We start from the raw sequence: 21608 nt of genomic DNA on the forward strand, positions 1-21608 counted from the left end.
AAGAAAAACCAATAAGTAACAGAGTCGTCAAACAAGAATAATATTCAAATTATCCATTTTGCGAAAGTCAAATCAGGTCAGGTTTATAAAACTATAAATACCTGCCGATCAAGGTGGACAGAATAGGGTTTACATAACACAATACCTATCTATTTATCAATCAGTTCATGACCAAAGTCAAATGGTACTAAAAAGCAAAACAGAAACTAGTAAGTTAAGCTCATACCTTAGGATATACAAAAATCCATATAACAACCTGCAGCAAACACTCAACAGAGTGACATTGTTTGTAAAAAAAAATGAGACCAAGGCAATACCCAAGCTGGCATTCCTTAAAAAACACTCCAAGTGTAGACAAAACGTCAGCATTTCTTGTACAAACAAAACAAAATTGTGTGATCAACTATGGCTTTCAGTGAGTTGACACTATTCGAGGGGTGATCAATCCAAAATTTAATGAATGACACTAGAGATACTTAATTTATAGTCTAATACTGGTATTAACAGTAAGACTCTAATGTTTATCACATTTAGACTTAAAAACTATACAGAAACACACTTTCCTGTATTAGAGGCAAAGTGATAATTCCAAAGGAATTAATTCCTAGTTAAGCACGCCAAAGCAGTACTAACTTCGTTAGAGACAAAACAACTTTCTTATGAACTAAGACTTATTTAAAGAACTTTTAGGAAAGCAATACCATACTTAAAGTTTATGAAATACAAACTAACAATAAAAGAACTAACAGAACTTTTGTGCATCAGAAAGTAGCTCAAGTCTCTGAAACACAAAATTCCAAGATATACATTCTCAAGTTCCCTGGAGGTTCAATGGGCCGATAAAAGGGCCTCCAGTGGACTAAAAAAGAAGGGCTTAAACTTAAAAATAAAAACATTACAACATAATCCGTTATACAGACGGAACCAAGAAATAAATCAATGTGTGTGCATGTATGTAACTAAGAGTATTATAACCAATATAATCAAATATTTGAGACTAAAATCCCAAAACCAAAATCCCGAATCTAGTGTATGTTATTAATAACAAGAAAAACATAGTAACGAAGAAAGAAAGACTTATCTAACAAAATTTGGGCGCCAGTGACCACAAGGATCACGTTCCAGTTTACCGAGGGTAAATAAACGGTTTATCGTCGATAAACTAGATTTTAGTGTCCGTACTGAGCACAAGAAATGGAGGTACCAAACTCCAAATCATGAGAACAGAACAGTCACAAAAGAAACATAAATATATATTGCAATAATGTGAAGGCTTTGGTAGGCCTACACACTAAAACATTAGCCTCCTTAAAAAAAAACAAAACTAATCTACCTGAAGAAAAAACAAATTCTTAATTTTAATATTAACAAGTGGTCTAATAACTTGTCCACAATGAGATAGCGACACACATGCGTCCATGTTGTTTGTTGTAAACTTATATTTAATACTAGTAACCGCTGACGACCTATTGTCATCCTTGTGCACAGAACGCAAAAGATCGTTGGCTAGTTTTTTGAATTATACTTAACAATAACTTAATTTAACTGGGGAAAATGATAATTAGAATTTTAATAATTATTCTTCAATAAGAATATTATCACTTATGTAATAATGAAATATAAATAATAATTTATTTATAACAGATCAATTACCAAACACCCTATACAAGTCAACTCGAAAAGTAGAAATTGTTTACACTAATACGCGTCAAAACAGTGCCGCCAACGTATTCTCCAAATAAATCAGTGCCGCCAAGCGACGATATACGAGTACTCCAAGTACAATTAAGAATCAAGGACATTTACTTTATTGTAATTTAATCAAAAAAAAAACAATTATCCAAATTGTTATAATAATTGATAAAGAAAACAATTAACCAAATTGTTATGATAATTGATGTAGATGATGATGATGCTCTTTATTAAAAAATTACACGTCGTTATTTTCGATTAAATAAACCGCAAAAAAAAATAACGAAGTCTTGTGCAGACATTGACAGTTATCCATGTTTGTAAACAATGTAGTATTTACTAGTGCCTAATGTCAGATGACACCACAACAACATATTCAATAATGACAGAAGTGCGCTGTCATTGAAAAATAACCATGAAAAGTCTCGTTACCATTTTTGTATATGAAATGGTAATATCATATAAAAGATTCTTTGAAAAAGGTATTTCATTATAAAATAACAATATTGAACATTATTTGCATGTTTAAATTGTGTTTACGTTGGAATTTGTATTTACCCAGGAACGTAAACAAAACTACATATTATGATAACACAGAATATACCGAACTATATTTTGTAGCAAATAATAATGAAAGGTTTTACTAATCATTATTCAATTCGCATTGCGTATAAACAAAGATGTTTAATCAAGTTATTATTAATCAGTATGACAGGTACGAAACAAGTTTTAACCTTCAAAATTTTGACAACTAATCTTGTTCATAGATCAACAAGAGAATCATAGACAATCGATATTATATTTTAAGAAAAAATAATAATTAATTTACTCAAACATTCGAAAACTTCTAACTTCATCAGTAATAAGTTGTCTATGATCAAACAATGAAAAGTTCTTTGCAATACAATGACATTTCAAAATGCAAACAACATAATTATTATAGGTTATGTATGAGGATACATGAACATAACATTAATATTAAAGGTCAATAGTAGACATTATGATGTGAATGTAAGTATGGAAATGCTAAGTGCACACACATTGATTCAACTCTAATATTATCAACTAGTATTAATGAAAACCCAACTTGACATGACAGAAAAAAGGATACTGCACCGAAAACGAAATATTTTAAACGTTGAGCGCCAAATGTAACGTATGCAATTTTAGGTAGGTACATTCCAATGTTTAAAAGGAAACGGTAGAGCTGTAATGATCTGCCCTTTCTACTTCAAACTTTTCCATAAGGCTTTGGTTATATATATATATCCGGGGTAGGAAGGTCCTCCCTGCCGTCTTTTCTTTATTACACACCCCTTCAAGTGTGTACATCCTAGTTTGTCTACGTGACGTACGACCTTGAACGTACTCATTTCACGTGACGGTTCAGTATAAAAAGGCTTCACCGAACGTTGTGTTGGGTTTTTGTTTCTCGGTTTAGAAACCTAGTTATTTATGTTTTGTGTGGTATCCCTTGGTTCTTTTGAGATAGAGTGAGTTGAATCCATTACCGCTGTTTTTCAAAACCATTTCATAAACCTTATCTTCTAAGTCGCCTGCTCACCCCCCCCTAGCTACTCGATTCTACCTATCGTAGGGTAATGTGAATATAATAAAGTGTTAGATTTTATATATGTGATATACATACGATAAATTCATGGTGTTAGTTGTCGGCGCCATCCATGTATATATTTTGGGAGGGGAAGGAGAGGAAAGGAAATGAATTTTTTTTCAAGTTAAGACTGGCTCCTCCGCTTACCAAACAAAACTGATGGATGATAATTCGAACAAGGCAATCGATATCTGCGTGTCTGGATATCACAACCGGCCGGGTCTCCCCTTGTTCCAAATCGGCAACCTTCACGCCAGAATAAAGAAAACCAGGTCTCTTCACCAATTTCAGAATTGCCCCAATCTCAAACACCTCCAGGATAAACTACTTTACTGAGTGTAGAAGGGGAAAACCATAACATCCCTTTATCACGAATCTAGTCGCGAAAATGTGACACGCAAGGTCCTAAGTTACGTGCCACCTCCAGAAAACGTTGTAACTCCCACGCCGTCGGGGATTTACATCCCTTTCTAGGTCAATACACATATAACACACGACGATCTTGTCGACATTCTGCCTGCTTATTAACGATAGGTTGTGTGCCTACCCATTCAGCCAATTATCATGTGAGATATATGTAAGGTCTACTCGATATGCCAAATTTGGGATGAGGACTGTCTGTATTTTAATATTTGGTTCCAGTATTTATTTTATGAGGTTACTAGCATCCTCGTGTATTAGGTATGGGTAACTTCTACTGAATACCTATCCTCTCAGGTAAGGTATAAACGGATAATTGGTTTGGTTTTTTGCATTTAATTTAAAGAGGCCGCCTACCTCTCGAAAGATACCTGTTGAGAAAAGTTGTTCGGTTGGTAGTTTTATTTCGGAGATTACCATCTCCCTCTTTCGACTTTAGATTTGTTTTTGTGCATCCCAATTCGTAACTTAGGAAGTCAAACAATAGATGAAAGGTATTAAATTAGAAGGTCAAATAACAGAAGAAAAGTTTTCATTTTGTTCCGTCTGGTTGTATCCGATCGCTTTCAATTTGGGACGGCATACACTAGCAAAACTTCCCCTTTGACTGACTGTACTCCGCGCCTCTCGGCCTATATATGAAAAGGTCGTTGACTCGTCTCTCGCTCACAGCTGATTGACAATGCGTCTAGCGTATCCCTACTTATGGGAAGATTATTTGGGTTGCAGGCGTTGCAAACTCGGTTCCTGTACCTCGGTTGTATCCTATTATTATTAAAAGGGTCCTCTGAAATTTAATAAATAATATAAAAAAACTCACCCTGTTAGTCACCTCCAAATCCTCGTGTGAAACTTACCTGGTTACACTATATAGCTAAATCACTTTAATTTTCGACCTCCTCCCTACGCTTATAAAAGGGTAATTAAATATTCCTGTAAATAAAATTGTACCTCCCTAATCTGTTAGGATTCGAACCCACAGTTAATAATCTATTTGATTCTCTGGTTTTCGGTCTCCGTGGATAGAATGCCATCTCGCCAAATCAATAACTTAGCCCGATTAAACACTTCCTGCCTTTAAGTACATTCACTCTATTTTAAAACGCAATCAATGTTTTTATTATTTTCATGTTTTTAAGACAAGCAATCTAGTTCGAACTGTATACGAAATCACGTTTAAATCAACACAACTTTATAACACAATCGCGATTGCACAACACCTGGCGCCCCTGAGGTGGGTTTTTACAAAACGGCGCTCTACAAATTATCCAATTATTATTATTGTCATTATTATTAATTGTTTTCCCACTGAGTCGAATCACTTTCACTTCACACAAACACCGGATCAATAATCTTTCACTTTAATTCAATATTCCGCAATATTCTCTAATACCATTTGAATTCAATAATTAACTGCAATTTCAAACAACACTTCTGATTTGTATCCCTTTCTCGGGGCTGTCAATCCACCCAAGTTCAAACCTCGACTGTCCTCCGGTCTCTCCTTTCCCGTGGGAATCTGTTTACTCAAGGCCTGTCTGTCAATAAATCTTCCGTCGTTGTTTAAACAAAAAATTTTTTAGAGCACGTTATTTTATTATTTATCGTTTATTTTTGTGGATGTCCAAAACATCACAGCCTCCCTTTAGTTCTAAGCCCAACGGGTAATCTCGCTTCCTCGTGTTAGTCGATGGGATTAGAAATAACTATAGGTAATTTACGTTTCTCGAATACCTCTGTATTTATTTTTTATTTTTATTTTAAATTTTATTTTAATTCTTCCAAAATGTTGAGCGCCCCTGTTCTTCGTTTCTAACCTAGCATCTGTTTATTTTTTTGGTTCCCGTGATTATCGGCTTGTTCTACTGGTGAGTTTTTTTCCGCCCTCAGCTTTTTCAAGTGTTTTGTGTCTCTATGGGTAGAAATTCAATATGTCATGTCACACTTGTTTATTTTTAAACTCTGAGTTATTTGTTTAAACAGTGTTGTTTCACCTCAATACGTTATTTGTATTATGTTCGAGTGTTATTTATTTTCATGTTGATTTGTTTTTATTTTGTGTCCTCGGCGGTGATCCGATGGTTTTGTCTGTCTTTTATTATTTATGTCTTAAACATTCTCTGCCTTTTAGATCTGGAATAAACAATAATTGTTTACATTTATTCAAATATCAACGGTATAAAATATGCCATATACTTCACGATATCTGAATGCAATGTTTATTTTAGATTTGTCCCAGCTATCTTATTCTTGTGTTATAATTAATCCGATTTCGATGTTTGTTTATCCTTTGGCTTCGTTGTTTATGAACATTTTAGATGTTTTTTGTCGTCACAATGAATTCAATGTTTTCCGGGTCTGTCTGTTTATTCTATTTTGCCTTTGAAGTACGATGTCTCTGTTATCATTTTTGACGATAGGTACCATTTCTTTTGCTGTTAATGTGAATTAATAAGGTTTATGAAATCCATTTTTTTTTTTCAACAACAGTAATGAATTCAAACCAGCTTGTATATCTATCTCTCCTGGTTTGCGGCATCAGATGTAATGATCTGCCCTTTCTACTTCAAACTTTTCCATAAGGCTTTGGTTATATATATATATCCGGGGTAGGAAGGTCCTCCCTGCCGTCTTTTCTTTATTACACACCCCTTCAAGTGTGTACATCCTAGTTTGTCTACGTGACGTACGACCTTGAACGTACTCATTTCACGTGACGGTTCAGTATAAAAAGGCTTCACCGAACGTTGTGTTGGGTTTTTGTTTCTCGGTTTAGAAACCTAGTTATTTATGTTTTGTGTGGTATCCCTTGGTTCTTTTGAGATAGAGTGAGTTGAATCCATTACCGCTGTTTTTCAAAACCATTTCATAAACCTTATCTTCTAAGTCGCCTGCTCACCCCCCCCTAGCTACTCGATTCTACCTATCGTAGGGTAATGTGAATATAATAAAGTGTTAGATTTTATATATGTGATATACATACGATAAATTCATGGTGTTAGTTGTCGGCGCCATCCATGTATATATTTTGGGAGGGGAAGGAGAGGAAAGGAAATGAATTTTTTTTCAAGTTAAGACTGGCTCCTCCGCTTACCAAACAAAACTGATGGATGATAATTCGAACAAGGCAATCGATATCTGCGTGTCTGGATATCACAACCGGCCGGGTCTCCCCTTGTTCCAAATCGGCAACCTTCACGCCAGAATAAAGAAAACCAGGTCTCTTCACCAATTTCAGAATTGCCCCAATCTCAAACACCTCCAGGATAAACTACTTTACTGAGTGTAGAAGGGGAAAACCATAACATCCCTTTATCACGAATCTAGTCGCGAAAATGTGACACGCAAGGTCCTAAGTTACGTGCCACCTCCAGAAAACGTTGTAACTCCCACGCCGTCGGGGATTTACATCCCTTTCTAGGTCAATACACATATAACACACGACGATCTTGTCGACATTCTGCCTGCTTATTAACGATAGGATGTGTGCCTACCCATTCAGCCAATTATCATGTGAGATATATGTAAGGTCTACTCGATATGCCAAATTTGGGATGAGGACTGTCTGTATTTTAATATTTGGTTCCAGTATTTATTTTATGAGGTTACTAGCATCCTCGTGTATTAGGTATGGGTAACTTCTACTGAATACCTATCCTCTCAGGTAAGGTATAAACGGATAATTGGTTTGGTTTTTTGCATTTAATTTAAAGAGGCCGCCTACCTCTCGAAAGATACCTGTTGAGAAAAGTTGTTCGGTTGGTAGTTTTATTTCGGAGATTACCATCTCCCTCTTTCGACTTTAGATTTGTTTTTGTGCATCCCAATTCGTAACTTAGGAAGTCAAACAATAGATGAAAGGTATTAAATTAGAAGGTCAAATAACAGAAGAAAAGTTTTCATTTTGTTCCGTCTGGTTGTATCCGATCGCTTTCAATTTGGGACGGCATACACTAGCAAAACTTCCCCTTTGACTGACTGTACTCCGCGCCTCTCGGCCTATATATGAAAAGGTCGTTGACTCGTCTCTCGCTCACAGCTGATTGACAATGCGTCTAGCGTATCCCTACTTATGGGAAGATTATTTGGGTTGCAGGCGTTGCAAACTCGGTTCCTGTACCTCGGTTGTATCCTATTATTATTAAAAGGGTCCTCTGAAATTTAATAAATAATATAAAAAAACTCACCCTGTTAGTCACCTCCAAATCCTCGTGTGAAACTTACCTGGTTACACTATATAGCTAAATCACTTTAATTTTCGACCTCCTCCCTACGCTTATAAAAGGGTAATTAAATATTCCTGTAAATAAAATTGTACCTCCCTAATCTGTTAGGATTCGAACCCACAGTTAATAATCTATTTGATTCTCTGGTTTTCGGTCTCCGTGGATAGAATGCCATCTCGCCAAATCAATAACTTAGCCCGATTAAACACTTCCTGCCTTTAAGTACATTCACTCTATTTTAAAACGCAATCAATGTTTTTATTATTTTCATGTTTTTAAGACAAGCAATCTAGTTCGAACTGTATACGAAATCACGTTTAAATCAACACAACTTTATAACACAATCGCGATTGCACAACACCTGGCGCCCCTGAGGTGGGTTTTTACAAAACGGCGCTCTACAAATTATCCAATTATTATTATTGTCATTATTATTAATTGTTTTCCCACTGAGTCGAATCACTTTCACTTCACACAAACACCGGATCAATAATCTTTCACTTTAATTCAATATTCCGCAATATTCTCTAATACCATTTGAATTCAATAATTAACTGCAATTTCAAACAACACTTCTGATTTGTATCCCTTTCTCGGGGCTGTCAATCCACCCAAGTTCAAACCTCGACTGTCCTCCGGTCTCTCCTTTCCCGTGGGAATCTGTTTACTCAAGGCCTGTCTGTCAATAAATCTTCCGTCGTTGTTTAAACAAAAAATTTTTTAGAGCACGTTATTTTATTATTTATCGTTTATTTTTGTGGATGTCCAAAACATCACAGAGCTGAGATCTCATCTCAAGATTGTGGGAATAATTTCCTGTCAAGTAAGTTAAGTGATCATAAATAAAAGAGTGAGTTCTTAATGGAAAATATATTGAAACATCAAAAGCAACTACAAAGGAGTACAGATGATAAACATGTAATCATAGAAATAAATATAGGCACATACCCGATGGACTCTTGAATTAAACTAAACTAACTTAACGTGAAACGAAAGAACGACAACGAATGGCGAACGAAAACTTGCTCTCGGCAGCGGGGAACGGACCCGGGACGGAGGCCAGGACATCCTTCTCTTAGTGGAAGCAGGAGGACGCATCTCCTTCAATGGACGCCTGCAGGGGCATCAGGCCTGCAGCACGTGGTAGTCGACCAGACTCTTCAACGGAGCCAAGACAGCAATCCGTTTTCTTAGTGGCAGCGGGACAGCAACTCCCTCAATGGACGCCTGCAGGGGCATCAGGCCTGCAGCACGTGGTAGCCGACCAGGCTTGTCTTACAGACTTCGGGAACAGCAATCCGTTCCTTCGCGACGCGGGAAAACTCAGCCATCAACTACTAGCCATAGCTAGGACCGATCCATTTACGGTTTCAGTTCCGAAACACGAGCACTCCGAGATGACCATCGGCCAACACTCAATAAAAGCGGGATTCCATATTCCCCACTAAAATAATAACAAACACGAACTGTACGTGAATGGATAAACACCCCGCGCCTTTTTTAAAAGAAATAATAACTCCTATTCACATGATTAACTCAGATTGAAGCCCCTTTAAAGGAGAGTCTGGATCCACCGGTCAGCAGCCTTGGCTGACCGGGGAGGAAGTGACCATAAACAAAACTGTACTTCCTTCCTTCAAAATATTGCCAGAGTTTGAGAAAAAACACCATAGACAAAATAACCCCAATTAAGCAAGAACTAAACTTGTCACAAAATATTTATGTGACAAACCACTCATTAATGTAATACATTTGAAAATATTAAACACGAAATACCATGGTCGATGACAACCTCATTGATGCAGCCTTTGCTACTTATGAACAATTGATAAACTGGCCCCACAGTTAAAAATGTTATTAGTGATGTGGATAGACAGTATTGACGACGATCGGAGCAGGACGAGAAGTCCCGAGGACTGAAGGCGAATGGCCAGTGGAGAGCATTTGTGGAGGAGGCCAAATCACATCCAGGAATGTAGGTTAAAATGGCCGTGCAACGCTGAATTAACTAATTAATGGGGGTAATTACCAGAATGCAGGGCGGGGAAGACACTGAGAGATACAAAGAAGATGACGAATATGTTGAGCAGTTGGGGGGAGGCATCCTTGAAGACGCGCCAGTACGGGGGCCGCTTGGAGGCGCGCGGATTGCGGGCCGCCGCCTTGGCAGACATCATCTCGTGGTAGCGGTAGTATCTCTGCAACACACACACACACATACCTAAGTCACATGTCACAGTGGTTTATTTGCGCGCCTAGTTGTAAAGTAGGTATATTTTGTTCAGAAGAAGAATAAACTGAGGATACAATGACTACAATGATGCGGAAATGGTAGCCAGGCTAGTAAAATTTGATTCAAAATAATAATAAATAGTAAATTCATGGAAGTCAAGTAAATCCATAGAGCTGGAGAAGGTATTTTGTTGTTGCACATAATGTTGCAAGCCGAGCCAGGAACTACGAGAAAAGAACGAAGCAACCATAAGTTTGTTCCTTTCATATAAGTCGTGGTTCAGCTCGGCAGTTGGTCTTGCGTTTTTATACGCACTCTTAGGGGGTATTTCACTATCTCTGATTATGTTCTGACTAAGCACTAATCCGCGGATTAGTCATTTTTTCATTTTCACTATATCTGAATAACGCTAACGCTCGGGTTAAAGTTCGATTTGACTAATCAGTGCTCGAACCTCACGTTAGGCGCTATTCCTCGAATCAAAGATGGCGTCAAAACATTCCGAGTTTGACAGCGGAGAAGTGAGTCGAATTTTGTTGCGAATTATTATGGATACCGAGGTTTTTGATTTACAGAAGCAGGTGAAAGGGCGGCGATGCGAAGGCCGCGAGTTGAATGCTTGTATGATCCATCCTGAATTATTTGATTGTGTTCAAAATAAGAAACAATGTATTAATTCGACACGAATCTATCTAAAATGACCTGATAATCGACATAACATAACCAAAAAAATGCACACTTTGCGGTGTGCGGACTGTGGCGGGAAACTGGATGACGGCGTTGACCACAGATCAATTGGCGTTGACGCTAGCATTCCATAGACATTGCGGCAAAACATGACAGGCGTGGCAGTAGATGGGGTAACTGCAAACATTTTGCGATGTTGCCAGACTATTTCGAGTGTTATCTATCCGGAAGCTCGGCAACAATGGTGAAACAGTCGCCGTTGAATAACGAAGTTATTCTGATCTTTAAAACCAGCCAACGGCTAGCTAGTCAGATATTTAGCCCGACATAGTGAAATACCCCCTTAGGCTTCCAATTCCTGCCATCAATGGATGGCTGGATAGTGTCACTGGAAAAGTGTTTACTGAAGTTATGTAGCAGGACAACAACATCATATCAGCCACAGGGGATTGTAATTCAATAACAGTTTATTTGTGAACCCATTAACAAGAAGGTTTAGCAGTAAAGGGTAACTGGAAAAAACAGAAAAATAACAGACAGAACACGACAAAATAATATGTTAGGTTATGCATGTTTATTATTATTAACCTGTGGTGTCCCAGGAAATTCCAAGCTCAATTTCCAAAGGCTCAAATTCCAAAATCAAACGTCAAGTGTCCACTTAAATTTTTTTTGTGTCGCATTTTATAAGTATATGATAACAATTCTTCCAGATTTCGGTAGTTTATACAACTGTTGTTACTAATAATATTATTTTGTACAAGAAACCTGTAAATAAATAATGCTAAAAATATAATTATTCATTATGACGTAAAAATTTTGACATTTCTTACGAAGTTAATTTTCATCACTTTTCTTGGGTGAAATATTATAAAAATTACATCAAAATAATGTAGATAAAACTATCTTTCTGATGATACCTCAAATCTATTATTTCCACAATCAATTTATATCAAAAATAATGAAAGAAGACGCTTTGACACTGAAAACGCGGCAAATATTTCATTGGCATTCCACAGAAAAATTCTTTGTAAAAAATCTGAAAAGCTAGAAGTCATTCCGGTATTTGCTGCGTAAAGAACGAGAATAGCCCAAGCGATTGTGACCTTGTTCTTCATACAAATTCCTTATACATAAGGGTCAAAATCACACATATTTTTTTTTTTTTTTAAATTCGTAGATAATGTGCCGCACTCACATATGCGGTCCCGGGATATGACGGGTTAACCATTCAGGCTAATTTGTTCACTTTTGGGAACAGCTCATATGGGGTGTCATAGCAATCTCCCTTACAGTCATGGTCCAAAATATGATCTTTCTTTTTTCTTTTTTTAAAAAAGAAAGACGAACATTCCCCGGTCACGAATAACCTGAAAATATTTGAAAATCTCCTACTACTATCACAGTAAGCGCAAAATGTTGCTTGTGTCGTGATGGAGGACTTAGCCAACCGAGGGATTGAACACACTACTACGCCTGGGTGGGACCCAAACGCGATGCCAACTCGGCCACTAACCGGTCAAAACGATATAAACGGTGTCAGAAAGAGAAAACACCACACTTTATATTCAAATCCAGAAGTTAATGTCAAAGGTTCTGAAATCATTGTGAAAATTTTTTTATGAAACTTCATGCCTTTTTTATGACATGACAAAAAGTGACAGTATAGTTATATTAAAATATGGAATGTATTGCATTGAACTGCATTGCACTGCCGCTGCATACATTCTGGAATAAACTCTTATTATTATTATAGTAACGTTTGTAATACGTCTAATAAAATGAACATGGTTATATATTTTTTCGTAATAAATCATTCTTGTAAGTTAACACATTGTCGTCGGGACACGGCCTTTGCCGTTTTTCGCGGACTGTCGGTCAACTGCGGGACACGGTAAATGCCGTTTTTGTAGACTGTCGGTTTTTGGCGGGAAACGGCATTATACGGGTTTGTTATCAGCGTGAAATACTATGATTCATAAGTGGAATGGGCTCTTCAATTAGGCGAGACAACTGCAAAAGACTCTTTTTTGACAAGAAGCAATTAAACATATGAGTTATTGAGTGTGCGCCTTCGACCTTAGGCAACACTGTTCAATTTACGCGATCAGATTTCACACATCCAGCGATTGTAAAATTGCGGGCATGGCAAATATATATTATTATTTATTATATAACTATATGATATGAATAAACATGTTATCTTTTACTTGGAATTTTCAAATATTGAATGCTATTTACTGAATTAATATCAGGTTTTTATATTCAGCTTTAAAATGTGGTGAAATTATGGTGTAATCAAAGCAATTATAATTTATTTTTGATGATCAAATGTCATATATGATATCTTTGAAAATTTCAACTGAAAATATTATTTGGTTTAGAAATTGTGTCAATTTTAGGAAAGCGATATACTTATGCGCTAATCGCGAAAAACACCCGCTATAGGCTAGAGTCTATCGTTTGAAGCGCCCGACTACAATGTGTTAATAAGAAGGAGAAGATTTACCATAGCTCCTGTGAGGAGTCAGGCTCACTCACTGGTCCCATTTATCTCATTCCTTCAACAGTAACCCGCTCTCTTTGGTAAACTTCACCAGGGCTATCAATAGATATTTGGCTACGTCTGCTAGTTCCACAATGGGTCTTTAGCTTTGTTCCCATACGTGAATAGGAGTCTCTTCATCCTCTTCTCATCTCCCGCATCTATTGATGTTTTCCACTCCCAACTGCTCTACATACCTCGTGAGGTGACAGTGTCCCGTTAGTATGTAATATTATTTCAAGATGAAAACTGGACGGAAACATTTTATGTGGCTGAACAAGGGGACTTAGTACATTTCAAAATTGGCTGAAAATTATAGAAATAATGTTCAATGTCACTATTATTTTACAAGCAATAATTATTCGCCTGAAACACTCATACACATTGAAAAATCTCCTGATAAAAGATACATGACGCCAACGGGACTCGAACCCGTGTCCCTTCGATTTCCGGTCGACAGCTCTGACCACTGAGCTATGGCGGCTTATCTCTTACCCGCGAAATGATTCAATATATACTAGTGTTTCATTCAACAATTACTGCTTGTTACATTTTTTCACCTGAAAACAACCAACTTTATTTTATATGAGAAAGGCATTGTAAGTGCTAACTCTCTCACTAGATGGCGTCGAGACAAATTGTCTACATTTTTAGGTGAAATACTTGAACTTGTCAAATATCAATTATTTTTTTTTTTTGGTAAACTAATGTTTTAAGACAAGGTTTTTTTATGCATAGCACAAAGGGTAACAATTATTTTACAAGCAATAATTATTCGCCTGAAACACTCATCCACATTGAAAAATCTCCTGATAAAAGATACAAAAGATAATTATTGCTTGTAAAATGTAGACAATTTGTCTCGACGCCATCTAGTGAGAGAGTTAGCACTTACAATGCCTTTCTCATATAAAATAAAGTTGGTTGTTTTCAGGTGAAAAAATGTAACAAGCAGTAATTGTTGAATGAAACACTAGTATATATTGAATCATTTCGCGGGTAAGAGATAAGCCGCCATAGCTCAGTGGTCAGAGCTGTCGACCGGAAATCGAAGGGACACGGGTTCAAGTCCCGTTGGCGTCATGTATCTTTTATCAGGAGATTTTTCAATGTGGATGAGTGTTTCAGGCGAATAATTATTGCTTGTAAAATAATTGTTACCCTTTGTGCTATGCATAAAAAAACCTTGTCTTAAAACATTAGTTTACCAAAAAAAAAAATAATTCAATGTCACTGCCCAAATATAGAAAAATCACAAAGCATTAAACATTTCAGGGTAGTAATTGATGAAAATCTTAGATATGTTTCTTAGACCTATATATGAAAGGTATCATGGTAAAACTTACAAAACTAATATATTTATATAAAAAAGACATGAAAAATATCTATTCCACTTTATGTCACTCTCGTATTGAATATGGAATTATAGGATGGAGATCTGCTGTATCTAAGTATATACATAACCTGAACACAATTCAAAAAGGAATCATAAAGACCATACTGAAAGTACCCATAAGATTGATTGAAATTTTCAAAAATGCTAAAAATATACTATTGAAACTATTATAAAAATACTGAATCTTCTACAATACCACGTATTCATCAAACAAGGTCAAATCACAGTGATTTAAAAAATATTCCAGGTCATAAAACAACATTCGGACAAAGAAATTACATTTATTTTGCGACAAAACTCCACAACATCCTTCCACCAGATATAAAGCAAAATTTGAAAGATTAGAAATAAAGAATAAAAATCTGGCTGAAAGAGATTAATGAAAAAACTCAAACAAAAACATTAAAAACGACATAGAAAGCTAATAAAACAGAAATGAATAACTTTAGTTCGCGTCAGCACAGGTCACCCTAGTGAAGAGAACTAAGAAATACAATTTGCTATACATATATTCACTATCATATTTGTAAGTTAAAAATTCTATCAGTTCGCTCAGTGAGTGCACTGTGCATCTAGGTCAGTTATGTTTACGTTTCTTCAATGATCTACTTTGTCATAGAATTGTAGTAAATATACTCACATTAAGTGGAAGTGCAAAGTAGGTATCAAAGCATGCCAGCAGAATCAGCAGCGCGATCAGGAAGTAGTAAACGGCGCTGGTACGGTGTCCTGGTGACAAGGCCGTGGTGATGGCAGACGCTACGGCGGTCAGGCAGCCCGCCACGTTGGAGCCGAGCACGACGGCGCCCACGTAGCGCGGCGGCAGGCGTGCAGCCATCCCGTACACCGAGTTCTGGAAGATGGCATTGAATGCTAGAAAAGAAAGGAGGAATGTTAGGTGAATATAATCAGTAATTTTTTCACATGCAGCCATAGAATTAATACAATGTCAAGTGACTCTAGCGACAAGACAATAATATTGTTCTTCTTTATACAGGGTTTTCCAATAAGAGGTGTTATTTTGATATTCAATCGTAAAAGATCAATGGTTTCGTTGCTTGTGTGGCACGTAGCGCCGTCTTATTGAAAGTAAACTTTGTCCAGATCAATACCATCCAATTCCGGACATAAAAAACCATTAATCATCTCTCGATAGCGCAATCCATTCACCGTAACTGTTGCTCCAGCCTCATTTTCGAAAAAGTAAGGTCCAATGACTCCGCCGGACCATAAACCGCACCAAACAGTCACACGTTGAGGATAGAGAGGCTTTTCAACAATAACTCTTGGGTTTTCCGAGCCCCAGATGCGACAATTTTGCTTGTTGACGAAGCCACCGAGGTGGAAATGGGCCTCATCACTCAAGATGATTTTTCAATGGAATTCTAATAATTAATAATGGTGAATTTTAATAATTTCAATGCGTTGTTGAAGCGTGTATCGTTCCATTTTTATTAATGGCGTAGTTTCTACTTGTCAAATGTCAAAAAATGACAGCTTTAAAAGTAACATCTACCGAAATAGCGGGCTATTCAAAATAACACTTCTTATTGGAAAACCCTGTATTTACATTCATAAAAACTAACTAAAAGAAGATTTCGTGTTCGCCCATACAACGAAATAAATAAATAAAAATTAGGTTTGACTGAGAATTGAATCTTCCTCCCCAGGAACTGGAGTCAACAGCCTTAACAACTGTGCCAAATCCTGATTGGATAGGACCAGCATTTATTGCGTATATCAACTACTGTAATGTCTTAAAAAGTTGATATAATGCATTGTGATCAACAACGAGTTTATCTGCTGAGTTTCAGCTGGATCGGATGTCGGGAAGTGAGTTGATTTCAGTTCATTCATTCACAAACACAAAAGTGAAATTAGGGTCCTGGGTTCGAGTCCCAGATGTGACCGTTTCCTTTTCTGATTTTTCTGTTTCAGATTTTCGTTTAGAAATCACTAATATTGTCTTCAATATTCAAATAGAAGTATTTTAAAAAATGGTTTACTCTAAGATTGAGAACTGTTGGGATTCTGAGCAAACAAGACATAACGCAATGTAAAAAGCACAAATAAAATGTGTAACTGGTAGTTCGAATGACATATTGTCAATGCTTATTGACATAGAAAATGTAGGAACAAAATATCAATGAATTCGTAATCAGCTTGATTTTGTTTAGTTTATGACGGCATGGGCAGGTTTTTTTAAAGTTTAATATACAATGAGCTAATTTTTGTCTTGACTACACTTAATCAAGAATGCTAGTATTAATGATACTATTCATCAGCCCTTTTTCGGTAGAACGAATTGGCGTTCACAAAAATGCAAGGAGCCTGTTTTTGCCGTGTTCATATATGTAACAGAAAAATAGACGAGGTAAAAAAAGAGTAAAAATTATTGGGTAAGTAGGTAAGTACTAGGATTGGCAATTTATTAAAAATACATCAGAACTGCTGTTCCCAGCTAGAGCACTTCTACATGGTGATATTTTGTTACAATCATTTGTGCCTTGTTAGTTTGTTATTTCAACATAAACCACTCAGAACATTAGAACGTCAAAAGACGTAAATATGATAATAGCGGTCAAGACATTAGAACGTCTTTTCACGTAAACGCGCGAGATTTTACAAAAATTGATTTATTTACATCGCTAGTATACGGATTCCCATGATTTAAAAAACAGAGTATCGATAATGAATAACACTACGCGTCTGTATTCAAGAATATCTATGGAACATAGAGGTGCATTATCTAAGCCGATTGAATCTGTCATCTTGTTCGTTCATAATTTATTGCGTTTCTAAATAATTTATTAAAAATATTTTAGTTTGGACGGTTAATATTTTGAGGTGTCTAATAGTTTTTAATTATATTTCTTCAATATATAAAGTGTTATTTCTTTATGATACTCACGGCTTTGAAATAATGGTAAGCGATTTTTACATATTTTTGACGTTTTCATAAAATGTATATTTAGAAACGCAAATATTTACGTATAACAACACAATGCGATAGTGGATTTCATAATCTTTCCAAAACATTTTTTAGAATGAGGCTACGTTTCTCAAAACGTGAGTTATGAAGATTTTAGTAAAACTCGTAAATAACACAAAAATTATCACGTTCTGACAGTACTCAAAGGGACATATAATAAATAAAATTCTATGTCTGAGAGGTTAATTAAAATTCAACAGAATCAACAGTCATTTGATTTTGGGGTATCTTCTAATAGCTGAATTGGCAACATGGTATCACATTTACATAAATAAGCACACACTTCACACATGTGCCCTGATGACAGACATTGTAAAGCTGTTCTTTTTTAATGATAAACTGTTTATAAGACAGGGTTTTTTATGCATGGCACAAAGGATAACAAATTATTATAAGCAATAATTACTCGTCTGAAATATTCATACAAATTGAAAATATCTCTCGAGTAAAAATAAATGCCGCCGACGGGAATTGAACCCGCACCTTCTGATTGCCGGTCAGGTGCTCTGAACCATTAAGAAGAAGCTACAAGCCAAAAATGTGTATATTCTTGGTATACCTTATATTGTAGGTAATAGGCATTAAAATCGCTTGACAAACGGAGTCTAGAAATGTTCGATTTCAAGCACAAAATTAGTTTTTATTTATTTTGGAAATAATTTTATAAGAAAGCAAAAAAGTTAATCAAGTGAAACTGTCACAAATAATCTTATAGTACTGTATTTTTTCAAAGTTGTTTCCTTTATGCGTTCATACATTTCTGTTGAAAAAAATTTTTTTTTAGTAGTTTACATTAAAATTTTTTATTGAGTAATTTATTATTTTATTTGTATTCTACTCAAGCGAAACGATAGGAAAACCTTCAATTTATCTAAAGCATATTTTTTGGTATTCATAATGTACACCAATTCGTTATAAAGATTAATCAAAATAGTGATTTAACATTAAGCTTCACCTTAAGCTATGTCAGCTTATTCCCAACTTTATTTTTGTTAGTGCTGAAGTATAAGTGGAAAAATAAGGTGAAGTATAGGTGGAAGGGTAATTACAAGAGAAAGAAAAAGGGAAAGGGTGAGCAGATACGAAAAGGAAAAAATCCCAATGGTTTCCACAAACTACGTAGATGTATTTAGGCTCACCATTCAGTAGTATAACAGTAAGCATGGTCAAATAGAAGAACACCCCCGGCCACCCGGAGCTGTCCACCATGGCCAGGATGATGGTGCCAACAAACAGCAATACCACTATGGAGATGGACCACACTATCCGCACCGTTAAGTTGCTCCTGTAAAGTAAGGTTAAATTTCATTATTATTTAACCTGTTCAACATCATGTGTCGTTATGAATGCAGGTAACCAATATTGTACCAGAGCGACAATACATTATTAAAAGTTAGATATCTCTCTTCCTCTCATAGGAACATTTGTGATTTTTTTATGTCTGAAAGAGAACGAAATGATGTTCCTTATTGCCTTTGGAATATATATTCTCGATTCAAAGAAAAAAATCCTAAAAAATGACAAAGTGCATGATTACAAATTGACGGGATTATTCCGTTGAACGTTAAAGTGACAGATAGACGCTTCGTGATTAAATTGTATTTTTGGTCATTATTTCTACAAAACGGTAATGTAATCTATTGTTTTATTATAATTCAATATATTAACGACTTACTTCGGGAAACGGCGAGACGATTAATTAGTTTGTTAGTCAATAAATCAGATAATTGCTATTAAGCACGTCATAATTTTTATAATATATATTTATAATTACTTCATATTATCCATACTACAATTTTTTGAAATGATTTAATTGAAATCCTCAGCACGGGAAATCCCAGTGAGAATGTCATTATATCTAAATGTTACAAAATAGAAAGATAATAAAACATTTAATATTATTATTGTTGAATATAATATAACTAATTTTCTTTTTTTTTTCGTGCCCCCGGACACCTTGTATAAGCGGGGGATAAAGTGCACTAATTTCAGGATTCTAGATGATGTTAAAAGTAAAAAAATATTAACAATTTTAGAAATTCAATTTTTTTTTTCATCCAAGTTTTTTTATCCATACTAACCTTCCAACTTTATAAGCTGAAAACTATCTTAAAATGTTGGAATTTCGAAAAAAGTTTTTCCAGCTCTTTATGTGTAGAAAACCTCCCGTTAGTGCACTTTCCTCCCCGGACACCTCGTATTCCTATCTACCTATATTTCTGCATTATTACGAATGAGTTAAATAAATAATGCTGAGTTAGTTGAATAGATTAAAATAAATAATTTTTAAAAACTATCTATTAACTACAATCCTAGTTACCTAATTAATGCAAGACAAAAAGCTACGCATGTATTATTTTTACATTATATTTGTTAATATAAGTAATTTTAAATGTGTCCATAATAATTGATTTTAAAACATTAGAAAATAATATAAATTCAATTTAATTTGATATACATCTGACCCCGTTATATATTTTTGTGAAAATTCGATTCGTAATGTTGGACCATTGTTGTTTGGATTAGTCACTCAAACCGGGGCGTTCTGGTTCATATTTATAGTTTCATCGCTTTTGCTTTTTTTCATCGGTTTTTTTAACAATTTGGGTAGTTATAAATTCTATAAATGTAAATATGCTAAAGTTTCTTCCTGTCTGTGCATTCGTGATACAAAAAAGAGTTCAAAATCATAGATTTTTTCGCAGATTTGCGAAATAATTTACTTAACCTTTACACATTTTTAATATTTTAATTTTATATGAAATGCATAAAAAGTGAAGTGATAGTTTTCTTCTTAATTTTGTAAACAAAATGAAAATGTTTTCTAAATATGCAATTATCTACAGATTATTGACGTTTCAAGTAAAACTGTATCGGTAAGTTTTTTCAAAAACATTTTTCATGTTAGATATTAAAATTTTATTATTTAGAAATGTCAATGTTTCTTTCAAATACAAATACCTGATAGATAATTTCATCTAGTTTCTAAAATGGTATTGGGTTTTACGACAACTTCAAAAATAAGAACTCTAAATTAAATTTAAAATACCTCTGTAATATTTCTTAAGTCAATGACAGTTTGAATGACGCTTTATATGAGAACATATTTAAAATACTGAAGAGTTAAAAAGAAAGACAAACAATGTCAGGTTTATTTATAGCCTGACATAATTGTAAAAACTCCCTCTACCATCAAACTAAGCGGAAATGTTGCTTGTGTCATGATGGAGGCCGCAGTGGTAATCAATTACAATGCATATTTTCAGTTCACTTATAACACTCGTAACCAGTGCCACAGTATTGGTATTGGAATTGCAAACATTCGCACCCAACACTTTCATGACGTTAAAAGTGTTTTCAAATAAAATGAACAAAATATACAAATGGTTAAAGATTGATAATGAAAGATACTTTCCACCTCTGGGCTGGAGTCCCACAATACTTGATAAACTGTGCAAAGGAGGACGGTCCGTCTGATTGATAATCCATTGTTAACAGACCGATTGCCATCTCTAATGCACAGATGCAATGTGGGCAAGCTGAGTCTGTTCTGCAGGTATTTTAATGGAGCCTGCTCTGAGGAGTTAAAAGCATTGATCCCTGGTGCACCGTAGCACGTTTGTGAAACTTGACATACACAAAACACCCGTTTTTCGAATGGATTCGGACAAGTGATAAAGTAGACAAGCACCAAAATAATTTAATTAATTAATAATTCTATATTTGAAATATGTATTTTATTCTTTTAAATTTATGACAGATGTCGTAATTTTTTGTGTTTACCAATGGTGTTTATTCGAAATGT

At 35.4% G+C, this 21608-nt stretch overlaps 1 protein-coding gene across 2 annotated transcripts in view; it reads right to left on the bottom strand.

The window, feature by feature from the left end:
- Positions 1-21608, bottom strand: part of Ent2 (Equilibrative nucleoside transporter 2) — a 102977-nt gene that overhangs the window by 14741 nt on the left and 66628 nt on the right. For both annotated transcript variants that reach the window (XM_089646840.1, XM_089646841.1), the window contains exons 6-8: positions 18943-19088; positions 15452-15684; positions 9980-10148 (exon numbers count right to left, since the gene is read on the bottom strand). In XM_089646840.1, coding sequence (XP_089502966.1) covers positions 9980-10148; positions 15452-15684; positions 18943-19088 — 548 coding nt within the window. The remainder of the gene's footprint in view (positions 1-9979; positions 10149-15451; positions 15685-18942; positions 19089-21608) is intronic.

This window comes from Hesperophylax consimilis, chromosome 25 (genome assembly GCF_061612785.1).
Source record: "Hesperophylax consimilis isolate HC1 chromosome 25, BYU_Hcon_1.0, whole genome shotgun sequence".
Classification (NCBI taxonomy): domain Eukaryota; kingdom Metazoa; phylum Arthropoda; class Insecta; order Trichoptera; family Limnephilidae; genus Hesperophylax; species Hesperophylax consimilis.